Source organism: Spea bombifrons, chromosome 9 (assembly GCF_027358695.1).
Source record: "Spea bombifrons isolate aSpeBom1 chromosome 9, aSpeBom1.2.pri, whole genome shotgun sequence".
Taxonomy (NCBI): domain Eukaryota; kingdom Metazoa; phylum Chordata; class Amphibia; order Anura; family Pelobatidae; genus Spea; species Spea bombifrons.
This window is the reverse complement of record NC_071095.1, coordinates 31,887,256-31,899,701: the sequence shown is the minus strand read 5'-3', so window position 1 is coordinate 31,899,701 and position 12,446 is coordinate 31,887,256. Positions and strand designations below refer to the sequence as shown.

The window sequence follows — 12,446 nt, the reverse complement described above, 5'->3', positions numbered from 1 at the left end:
CCACAAAGGATCCGTCTGAACAAACAAGTCTGTGTCTCGATAAAAGGGTTGATAGTTTTTTCCTAATCAATGCTTTGGTTGAATACGGATGGTTGGGTTGTCCCTAGATGATGCATTTCCGAATGAGGTAAAGATGTCCCGGGGGTAGCAGAGCGTACGAGAGGGTAGCAGAGCGTACACGTAATGAAAGGGGTAAACAGGAATTGTGCATTGTCTAAGCATCAGAGTACTCTCAAGTATCCGGCTTGGGAGCGATGAGATGCTTACCTACCTCCCATAGCAACAACAAGAAAAAAAACAAACAAACAAAAAAAAACTGTAGACCCTGGTTCTTTCTGGCTAGGTTTACCCATAATATATCAAATCTACCGAGACCAGGCAAAGAAAGGAAGAAAAGCATTTTCTGTAAGATAATTCTCCTACAAACATTAAGAATGATGGTTGCAAAGAGATCAGCAGGTCAATCTGTGTCTATACAACTAAAAATGGTAAGAAAGGTATGCAACAATCTTCCTTCACACCTCATAGCTGTAAGACACATAATGAACAAGTCTGTCTGGAGGCAAGAGACATGCACAAAATAAGTTTAAATAAGAGGTGCTGATAGATATTAAATGTCACAAACATAAAACCCAATGCATTTTTACTGGGGAAGCAATATGAAAATGTTAATAGATGCAAATTAACGCTTTGTTTTATTTTTATTAGAAGAATCATATGCAATGAATATCTTCCTTACACTTTCACATGCTTATTTACAGCTTGTAATAAACCTTAAAAACCAGGACAACCTTTACTACAGGTTTAAAATAACTTTAAAAAAGACTAACACTCCAGTTTGTTCGCAAAGACACCAAACACCCAAAAAAAGCATGTCAATACTTTTCATTAAAGAACAAAGTGCAGGTGATTTATTCAGACAGGTGCGAAGACCTTTGTGTCATACAAGCACTTAATCCAGATGAAATAATAATAATTTTCAGAGCAACCATGTAATATGTTACAGTGGTAGGTGGTAAACCTCAAGAAGACACAAAAAACAAAAACAAACAAAACAAGTGAGTTGAAAAGGTTCTACAGTCCATTGGTTTATGTTACAGTTAAGCTGGTGTTTCAGTCTGTGCTGCTTCTCAAGTCCATTGTGGGAAAATACATGGACGTATAATGTACCAAAACTAATTGGGCATGCAAAGTCAGAAGCAGCAGGTCGTCCAGGCTCAGATCAAACCTCTTCTTTTTTTGTAATCTTCGAGGTTTAGGGACCTGCGGGGTGCGCCATCTTTTGCTGGGGGAGCTTTGGAGGAAATAGAAAGCGACTTGGACTCTAAAAGAAGAGAAAATGTTATTTATAAAAAGATTGAGGAATGGTTTTAGGAAACACACAAAATATTCCAATTTAACCCCTAAGTCCCAAGAATTTTCCTAAATTGGTGGTCCAGCATTTGTTATAGTGGAGGATACCAAGGAGGAAGCCACTGCTGTTAAAATTGTGTCTCAGGGCCTGGACAGCCTGCAATAATAATTCCAAAGTTTATCATGACATTTGGCAGAAGAACGTAAGACCATCTGTCTACCAACAGAACATCAGAACAGAAGTTGAATGCATCGATAGGCCAAAGCAAAACACAAGAGTAAAAACAGAATGGTTTCAACAAAAGAGAATATGCTTTCTGGAATGGCTGAAGTCAACCAGATTAAGATTCTGTGGCATGATTTCATGGGCTGTGAGAGAAGAAATTGCAATAATATTACTTAACCGACAGTTTGGTGAAGAAGAATGACCGTTAACTGGTTATTAAGTCTAGGGGATCACAAACATTTATTTATTTATTATTTTTTTTTTTTACATACACCCTGCACTGTGAATGTTTATATTTGGTATATGCAGGTAATACCAGGGAGTTCACATACACACACATGTACAAACATATATTAACACAGTATTTGCTCATTAGACCCCACCCACCCAAGTAAATGCTCTGAAAAAAAAGGTCTGACTACAAGACTAAGATCCAGATCCGGGGGACCAGGATCGCCCTCTCTGCCAGGATATGTCATATGTCATATGCCGCTCATCACAGCACGCGTTCAGTTGAGGCCATAAATACAATTTTCATAACTTTGTCCCTTTACGCCACCACAATGGATTTGAAATTAAACAACTGAGCTGCAACAGAAGTGTAGACTTTAAGCTTTAATTCAAGGGGTTGTACAAAAATTGTAGAAAATGTTTAGGAATTGCTACCATATTGTATGAACACTGCCTCACCGAGTTTGACTGCACAAAGGTGAACGGAAGAAGGAAACGCCAACCAAATCAGGTTACTGCAGGTACCGTGTAAAAGCACACTTCACATGGCACAACAGAAAGCCAGACATCATACTGAAGATTCTACCCCTAACCCCTGATTTGGCAGCCAGCTATGCCTAAAGTTAAATATTAAACTCAGCACAGAATTAGAGTTAGAGAAACTAGACTGCTTAACTTTAGTTTACAAACCTGAGTTAGGGACTTGCAAGTCTATCTTTACATCAAAGTCATGGACTTTAAAAAGGTCCTCTGAGAGGTCACTCGTTGATCGGGGGTTTCCATCTTTGTTTTGATTCTAAAATAACACAAATAAATTAGTTAAACATATTCAGGATTGCAATCTGTGCAATATAAGAAGGTGCAAAATCTTCTTACCATGCCCTTTTCTTTGGAAGTCTCCATGTTACCTCCTGACCCATACTTGGCATTCAGCTGTGCAATGATAGCAGCTTGAACAGCTGGATCCCTGGACTGGGAAAAAGTATAAGTCATTCAAAGTAAATTGTCTGGCACATAAAACAAGTGATGTAACAATAACAGTTGCTTATAAGTGCAGATATTTGTATGGGATACTGTATTAAATCCACTAATAGTGAAATATTGTGAAAGCTGCTGTACCAAAGAAGGCAAACTGACGACAATTGAAAAACGAATAGCGCACATGTAGTAGGGAAATATTACAACACCTCCCTCTAACATAGAAACAAGAGAGCAAGCATTAAATAACTGGTATTAACATAGGTAAAAATAAGAGAGGTGCAAAACAGCAGTGTTTGTTCTGTAAAGTTTGAAAAGTGTAAACTTTACAGAGCAGACACTGCTCTGTTTTGCAGAGTCAGGGCTCCCTCTAGTGGCGAGTGGAAGAACTCTTCTAACCCATCCATGGTGGAGCTGATGAGCATCTCCGTTTGGATGAAGTGAATAAAGCAGTAGCAGGAATACGTATAGTACCTTTATTATAAGGTTATAATAATAAAGCCCTCCATACAACTGGTTAAGAGCCTTCTCACATCACTCATCTCTAGCTTGTGTGGTGTATAACACTTATATTAATCTGTGCAGAGGAGGACAAAACAACAAGATGTGATTCCCTGATTTGGACAATAAATGCCAGATCGGAGGTGAAATGTTTATGAAATAAACAAACGTAATACAAGGTATATGAGGGCAGGATCTGCCTGTTTACCAAGAATTTATGGGATCCGGTGCAAATATTTTTTTAGACCTAATTTGCCCTCCCCTAAAACAAAAGGGTGTCCGTATACACTGCCATAATTTTCACACTAGTGTCATGCAGATGCATGAATTAACCCATTCCACAGAAACAAGAACCAGTCTTTCCATAAAACAGCAGGAGTTTACTAGACATTTTTATACCTGACTGACTAGAATCCATGGTAAAAAAAACAACAATGGCCATGAGAAAAGATGCTTCAAAGAGCCATAATCCACAGGTACCACACAGTGTAAAAGGCTTTTATTGACAGTTATATTATGTTTATGCAAAGACTCGATATTTGCAGCGTGGACCCCTCTTTCCAAGAGCTCTGCAATACTGTCAATTAACTTACTTTGCTCTGAAAAAAAACCTTGTCTTAGAAAAAAGCAAATACACATAAAACATGTGACTACAAAAGAAGCCTTTTACTGGCTAATCCAGACACATGATCCGCCATCTTTGACCACTCTTCCGAACGTCCATGATTCTTGCAAGTACCCAATGCAACAAGTGGGACCCCACACGACAACAAGCTCTGTGTACCTGCTGTCCATATACGTACATATATATATTACATATATATATTACACTGCATCAAGTAATCAGCAATTACAGACCTGCTGCCACCAGGGGCCTCAGGGCAACTGCCCCATTTGTTAACTACCGTATTTGCTCGATTATAAGACAACCCCGATTATAAGACGACCCCCCAAAATCAAAATATTAATTTAGGGAAAAAACAAAAAGCCTGAATATAAGACGACCCTATAGGAAAAAAAGTTTTACCAGTAAATATTAATTCATGTAAATATATTTTTTAAATTTCCTTTTATTTGCCAACCTGCCCCCCCCCCAGTTATGCCACTCTGTCCCCAGAAATGCTTTATACCACCCCTATTTGCCACTCTGCCCCATGATATGCCTTATACCCCTATATGCCACTCTGGCATATAGGGGGTTAAAAGGCATATCATGGGGCTGAGTGGCATATAGGGGGTTAAAATGCATTTCTGGAGGTATATATGCATATCATGGGGCTGAGTGGCATATAGGGGGTTAAAATGCATTTCTGGAGGTCCAGAAATGCATTTTAACCCCCTATATGCCACTCAGCCCCATGATATGCCTTTTAACCCAGCATGTACTGGCTGCCTTGGCTTGATAGGAGTGTGATTGCTGCTAACAGCAATCACACTCCTATCAAGCCAAGGCAGCCAGTACATGCTGGAACCTGGGGATGATAGTAGTGGGATTACAGCCTCCCTATGCCATGCTACAACCCCCACCCCCCTTACACATCCATGCTATCACACACAAACACACATTCACAAACATTTAAATACTCATTCATTCCATTAATCACACATACTTCACACATTAATCACACATACTTACCCAAAAACCCTCCCCCACCCCCTTACCTGAACTGCAGATCTCTCACGGCTGTACCAGCAACTTCTCTGGCCCCGCCCCCAGAGGAGGGAGGGGGGAGATAGAGTTCTGTGAGGAAGCTACAAGCTTCCTGTCCTCCTGCTTCTAACGGAAGAGACGCTGCTCGCGACCGGTAAGCAGCATGGCCCCAGCCATTTTTTTGGGGTCTGATTAGAAGACGACCCCGATTATAAGACGAGGGGTATTTTTCAGAGCATTTGCTCTGGAAAAAACCTCGTCTTATAATCGAGCAAATACGGTATAATCCAAACAATGAAAGGGAAGGCCAACTAAACAACAAATTGGGAGAAAATAGCCAAGTAATGCTGTGGACTATGCAGAGTGTGATAAGATGCAGGCGGTATTGCAGCAGCCACCGATGGCCAATGGCTTACTCGCACACGCAGCACATGACATTGGGTGCACCAATTCTTTGTTGTTTTGTGCACCATTTCAAATGCGTTATCTATTATTTTAAGATATAATAATCTTTAATTTAAACGTATAATTTAGAGTGTAATTTCAATCATTTTCACCAAGATCATTCATCCATGCCATTTAAACTGGTTTCAGAGAACCGCCGTGTTCACCATCTTCTGCACAGACTACAATAGCGACTCCCTAGCGGGCTGAGTGCAAATACTGAGCCGCGTGCACAGGAAGACCTGATTGAGTACCGTGTCTGTTTTGCCGTGACTATTGTACCCCCTTGTACTGTTTAAATACTGGTGTTTCTTCCATCACACCGAGTTTCTGATTTTACCCTCAAGCACCTAGTCTCGGCGTTAGCGGACGATAATAAGCGAATGGTTCAGCTGCCAGAATAGTGGAGGAAGGCGGCTTTAGTTGATTTACCCATTCAGGGTACCAAGGTCTGTTACAGGGTGGATATACATCACACAGATTTGGTAAGGGAACGTGTTATATAAAAATGATTAAAAAAATGTACTCACCTGCAAAAACATAGTATTATAATTGTAGGTACAAATATTAAAACATTTTGAAGCTACATTAATTGAAGATGATTCAAATGGCAAGGTATGTCTAGGTAACAAAAAATATAAATAAACCTACATTGGACACCATGGTAGGTTTACACTGTCTCCTGGTAAAGGGGTCCATCTGTTGCTGCTTCATACTTTGGCTCTCTGCCTGGACAACAGAAAAAAAAAGAAAAATACGTTAGACGTAATGTGGATTCATATCACCTGGTGGAACTGGAGACAAAACAGAACAAAACTTATTTCGGTTTCAAAACCAAGTACGCAGCCTAGACAAGTATCATTAAAAGCCAGTATCTGGTAATATAGGACCCCCAATGTCTGTTAACAGAACATATCAAGGGTGAAAGGCATAGACAAAAAAAGTAGTAGAGCCTGTGAGACAAAATATTGTCAAATATTGAATTTCAATATCAACCCTTCAAGAGTAAACCCGCAAGCAGACTGCAAGAAGACCCGGATTTCCTTACTATAACACGTTAACACGCACTTCCAGTACAACTCAATTTTATCTAGCAACCGAGAATTCTAAGAGTTTCTATGGCAAGCAATGTCAAAAACTACATGAAACTATACAAAATGATATTTTGAAGCTCAATAAATAAAATAAGTAAATACTCACCACTAATGCTTTCTCTGACTCCACTATATTCCATTCTCGGTTACGTTGATTTATGTAGCTAAGGAAAGTGGAACACAAAATAGTTGGTGTTACAAGCTATCAGGCATACGGCACTAGGGGTTTATAAATGAAACACTAATATACATTTTTGTGTGTTCTGAAAACTACCGTATTTGCTTGATTATAAAAGACAACCATACGCCCCCCCCCCCCAAATTTGAAAATTCATTTAGGAAAAAAAGGTATATATTTTATAAGACTACCCTATAGGAAAGAAGTTTTACTAGTAAATATTACTGGCTGCCAGAAAGAAGGATCCAGGTCCCCTGCAGTGCTGCAGGGGGATCCTCCTCTCTGGCAGCCGGTGAATGTCTGGGCGATGCGCGTTGACAACCTCTGCTGCTCCGTACTTCTATGGTGGACCACCGGAAGGTCTTGTCGGCGGATCTGGATCTTAGTCTTGTAGTAAGAACGCTACTTGAGGTCACGTTATCTCACCTGATAGCCGATATGTTCTTTGTTCTTTGACGATCTAAAGCTTCGGCCCGCTCCTCTAATTCATTAAGCTGGTCCTGGATTTGCTTTGCCTTGTCACCATCTCCGGCTTCCTCTGCCATGGCCTACAACACCACCAAATGTTTATAGCTTACATAGAATTTGGACAGAGGCAAACATTGAGTCAAAGAAAACTTGTAATAAATGCCCACTATCACTAGCATAAAGTATTCCATGTCACATTAACTGCTTAAAGGCTAAAGAGCTGAAGATATTTTTCAAGGGTTCTCTCCACCTAATGTATCGGTTTGTCTTAGTCTGTCAATTCTCCTCTTGTCATAGCCCTTGAATATATGTATTGTATTAAGCGCTGCGTAAACTGTAAATAAAAGATAATAAATTGGACATCCGATTCCAAATACCGTATTTGCTCGATTATAAGACGAGGTTTTTTCCAGAGCAAATGCTCTGAAAAATACCCCTCGTCTTATAATCGGGGTCGTCTTCTAATCAGACCCCAAAAAAATGCTGGCGCCATGCTGCTTACCGGTCGCGAGCAGCGTCTCTTCTGTTAGAAGCAGGGCAGGAAGCTTGCAGCGTCCTCACAGAACTCTATCTCCCCCCTCCCTCCTCTGAGGGCGGGGCCAGAGAAGTTGCTACAGCCGGTCCCCTGCAGAAGTCTGCGAGTGGGAGATCTGCAGTTCAGGTGAGGGGGTGGGGGAGGGTTTTTGAGTATGTGTGAAGTGTGTGTGATTAAGGGAATGAATGAGTATTTAAATGTTTGTGAATGAGTGTGAGTGTGTGTGTGATAGCATGGATGTGTAAGGGGGTGGGGGTTGTAGCATGGCATATGGAGGCTGTAATCCCACTGCTATCATCCCCAGGTTCCAGCATGTACTGGCTGCCTTGGCTTGATAGGAGTGTGATTGCTGTTAGCAGTTTGATATATATATATATATATATATATATAACTGCTAACAGCAATCACACTCCTATCAAGCCAAGGCAGCCAGTACATGCTGGGTTAAAAGGCATATCATGGGGCTGAGTGGCATATAGGGGGTTAAAATGCATTTCTGGACCTCCAGAAATGCATTTTAACCCCCTATATGCCACTCAGCCCCATGATATGCCTATATACCTCCAGAAATGCTTTATACCCCCCTATATGCCACTCAGCCCCATGATATGCCTTTTAACCCCCTATATGCCAGAGTGGCATACAGGGGTATAAGGCATATCATGGGGCAGGGTGGCAAATAGGGGGGTATAAAGCATTTCTGGGGGCAGAGTGGCATAACTGGGGGGGGCAGGTTGGCAAATAAAAGGAAATTTAAAAAATATATTTTTCTCAATCATAGCTTTTATTAAACATGAAAATAATTTACATTAATTAATATTTACTGTTAAAACTTTTTCCCTATAGGGTAGTCTTATATTCAGGCTTTGTTTTTTTCCTAAATTAATATTTTGATTTTGGGGGGTCGTCTTATAATCGGGGTCGTCTTATAATCGAGCAAATACGGTATATATATAGTTTTTTGTGGCTAAAACAGCCCCACTCGTCTTAAGTTCCCTCCGCACCAAAGTTGTTTTTATGGACATGTTTTCTGCGCAGAATATAGTTTATTTTGAGTATTGAGTATTGAGGTTGAGTATTTCAAATTTATCTTGTTTTTCCCAATTGTAATTTCCCTCTTTCTTTAGATACCATTTTTATAATTATAGTGTGTAATTTGGTATTAAAACATATTTAAGCTATCACGAACAGTTTTATTTTTTGCACCCATTCGTGACAATGGCTGTTTTAACATTTCTGCGGCATTTGTGTTTAGCTGTAATTTTCTTCTCTCTCATTCAGTGTACCCACAAAAAATATTTATTGGACAAGGGCTTTCTTTAGATGCCATTGTTTTGATCATATCTAAATTTTCTATATAAAAAAAAAAAAAAAAAAAAAAATTCTCACATCCATTCTAGTTAAGGAATGAATTTACAGCTCCTGGTATGTGTCACTACCCAAAAATCAACTTTCGTACCAAAACCATAGCGGGACATGTTTTGGGGAAGATCCAGGCCCAAAACTCGTTTTTTTTTTTTTTTAAATCATGAGGTTATCACTGAAAACTGTGATTATCCACAGCGAATCCTGCTGGGAGCCCCAAACCAGGATCTCTATAGAGAGCTGTGTGCATGCCACAATAGTGCTTTTTCTTCTGCCACAAAGTTTTGTGTATAGGCTGCGACTCTGCAAAAGGGATTGTGGGAACACACATGCACATTCATAAGCAACATGGCTGCTATTTTTGTAGTTTCAGATTTGAAGTTAAGCAGGGTCAGAACATTATTTTGGCACCTTCTAGTATGGGAAATTCATAGGACAGGAGGCTATTACAAGAGAGCTCTCTGATCTCCCTAACTGGCCCATTTGAATTATGGAGGACTGTGCCACGCAAACACAGCATCCATAGGATGCATTAATAGGTGTGCTTGTCTTTCAGACACAGGGGTATCACAAAGGGCAGGGTGGACCTGCCCAATTTCTTTAAGCAGGATCGGCATGCTCCGAAAGGTCAGAACTCAGTCACTTACGTGACATTGGTAGTGTGGCAGCTTGCACTGGGTGTGAGCACCACTTAAGACGTATTCCATATGAGGTAAAAATCAATATGTATGTGTAACGAGTTTCCACAGAGAGAGTTCAAAGAAAAAAAGAAACAGTAAATTCTATTCACTGAGACTGCTTTTCCCTTCTGATACCTGGTGACACACTACAGATCTCCGTACCAGAAATAAGGTAGAAAACAAATTATAAAACCCCTCCTCACTTGTGACCCTCAGTGGATAAGAAAGACCACCTCAGGAAACCACGTAGATGCAACAAAAAAAAAAAAAAAACACCGGAAAGAAATGAGCCTGTCATCAGGGATCAGCAGGGAAAAGCAGCTCTTGGTAAATCAAACTTTACGTTTCCCTGCAATCCCTGGTGACAGACTACAAATTGTGACAGAACCCTCCATCACTGGAGCCCTTGGAGATGCCCGACACCCAGCCTCCTCCCTATTGACTATGGGCCCTGAATTTGTAAAGACTTCTGTGTCTATCCCCAGCAGTATATCATCCCATCACTTGCTGAGGGGATTATCCCTGGCAGACATCCAGGATCTGCAGCCACGGAGTGATCGCCATTGTTTTACTTTAATATCACACCCCACCGCACGGTGCATTAATAAGTTGTTTAAGTCAACCCCCAGTTCCTCCACGACAGACATTTATCCGGCCAATCCCCAGAACTAATTTCCACCAGTAATAGATAGAGGAGGTTGTGACCCCCACAGTTTCCACCGGGATCTATCTCCAGGAAAGAGAATGGGAAGAAGCTATGCAGAGCTGATCCAGAGGACTTGTACCCGCCTGAATCTCTGAAGCGAGGTTCTCCACTTGGAAATTAAGTGCAAAGGGAAAAGCCTCCCAACCTTCGAGGAAAGGTTCTGGCTCCAGTGGAAGTTGCTGATGCCGACCTTGGGGAAGCAGCTCAAAGAGGAATGAGTCGCTGAGCTATAAGTGCTGGTCCAGACAGAGCGGAGGTTGGACGATGGATATCGAACTCTGCGGTGGTACATAGCACAGCTGTACCCGGGGCTGGAGGTTGAAGGATTCGGAATTTAAGGCCCATTCTCCTCCCAGGACTGTTCTGCTTAAGAGGTCTGCCTGAGTGTCCTAAAATCCCCTTACAAGAAACAAGGTTAGGGAAAAGGAATGAGACCACAGGCAAATTCGGAGGGCTATACGAAGCAGAACCGGGCTCCCAATGCCACCTTATTTGTTTATATAAGCCACCACACAGATTGTGTGATCATACCAGAACTTTCTTTTTTTCTGCAAATGGAGTGTCTAATGATGTAGTGTGCTTTCCACAGCAGCTCTAGGTGGGAACCCAGAGGTTTGAACAAACTGGTCTAGGTAAGGGATTGCAGGGAAAGAAGAGATACATACTTATTACTACATCCTCAAACAGAATTTGTGTTTGCCATGCTAACTAAACTTGGCAAACAAAACTAAATCTGTTTTAACATACCGAAGAAAGACTCGCATTGTATTAGGGCTGCAACTAATGGGTATTTTCATAATCAATTAGTTGGCCGATTATTTTTTGATACATTTTTTCCATATTTAATAAAACTTTGGTTGAAAAAAATGCCTCGTTTTATTTTTAATTTTTTTATTTTTTATTTACCAACCTGCCCCCCAGTTATGCACATCTGACCCCAGGTCTTGCCACTCTGCCCCCCAGATATGCCTTATAGCCCCCTGTATACCACTGATAAGCAACTGTGCCTCCCTGATATGCCTTATACCCCTCTATGAATTACTCTGCTGCCGCCCAGCTATGCCTTATACGCCACCATGCCAGACTCCCTGATGTCTAGTGGGGGCAGCCAGTGAATGTCTGTGCGATGCGTGTAGACAATCTTCACTGCTGCTGGCACATCTGCTGGAGCTTCTACGATGGGGCACCAGAAGGTCATGCCACATCGGCCCTCCATCAAAGAAGCCTCGGCGGAAGCATCAGTAGCAGCAGAGGTTGATCCAGGTCCCCTGCAGCACTGCGTGGGATCATCCTCTCTGGCAGCCGGTTAACATCTGCGCATCGCAGACATTCACCGGCTACCAGAAAGGAGGATCCAGGTCCCCTGTAGCACTGCAGGGGATCTGAATTTTAGCGTTAAAGTCCGACCTCTATTTAAGGTTGGATTATAAGACATGGGGTATTTTACAGAAAATTTCCTCAGGTAAAAACCCTCATCTTATATTCGATAAAATAGAATCTTGTTATCGATTAGTCATTGCTGCCCAAGATAGGTTATTGAAGAAAGAACTGTACCTTATCTTTCAAGAGTTGCGTTTTTTTCATGGCGTAGTTTGGTGGAGCTTTCCTAAACCGTTCTTTCTCCTTCACAATCTGCAAGAATGAATGAGGGAAGTATCAATGGGAAGCAATTATGCTATTAAGTAAAGCAAGCATATAAACCCTTATTCCAGCTACTTATGAAAAAGAAGAAACTGACCTAAACAGATGCACTCAGGCTAGTGTATAGTAAAAGTGGAAGGAGACATCCCACCCCTTTACACACACGTGTGGAAGGTATTCACAATGATTTTAACAAGGTGGAGATTTCCTGCCATCGATTGGCTGCTTCAAACCAAATCACTGGACAACAGAGGAAGTGGGTAGCTGCAGCTATTTATTTATACTGTTAAAGAACGCATATTTAACTCCTTTGGGACAAGGGGTTTTAGTCCCGAGTGAGCAGAGCTTTTAGCCATTTTGCTGTATCTTTGGTCAACCATCTGCTTATATTGCAT

At 41.2% G+C, this 12,446-nt stretch overlaps 1 protein-coding gene across 1 annotated transcript in view; it reads right to left on the bottom strand.

The window, feature by feature from the left end:
• Positions 1–672: 672 nt before the first annotated feature.
• Positions 673–12,446, bottom strand: part of RTF1 (RTF1 homolog, Paf1/RNA polymerase II complex component) — a 29,194-nt gene continuing 17,420 nt past the window's right edge. Inside the window, exons 12-18 of the mRNA XM_053474512.1 lie at positions 11,965–12,042; positions 7,083–7,204; positions 6,585–6,642; positions 6,036–6,113; positions 2,687–2,782; positions 2,501–2,606; positions 673–1,324 (exon numbers count right to left, since the gene is read on the bottom strand). Coding sequence (XP_053330487.1) covers positions 1,218–1,324; positions 2,501–2,606; positions 2,687–2,782; positions 6,036–6,113; positions 6,585–6,642; positions 7,083–7,204; positions 11,965–12,042 — 645 coding nt within the window. The 3' untranslated portion in view covers positions 673–1,217. The remainder of the gene's footprint in view (positions 1,325–2,500; positions 2,607–2,686; positions 2,783–6,035; positions 6,114–6,584; positions 6,643–7,082; positions 7,205–11,964; positions 12,043–12,446) is intronic.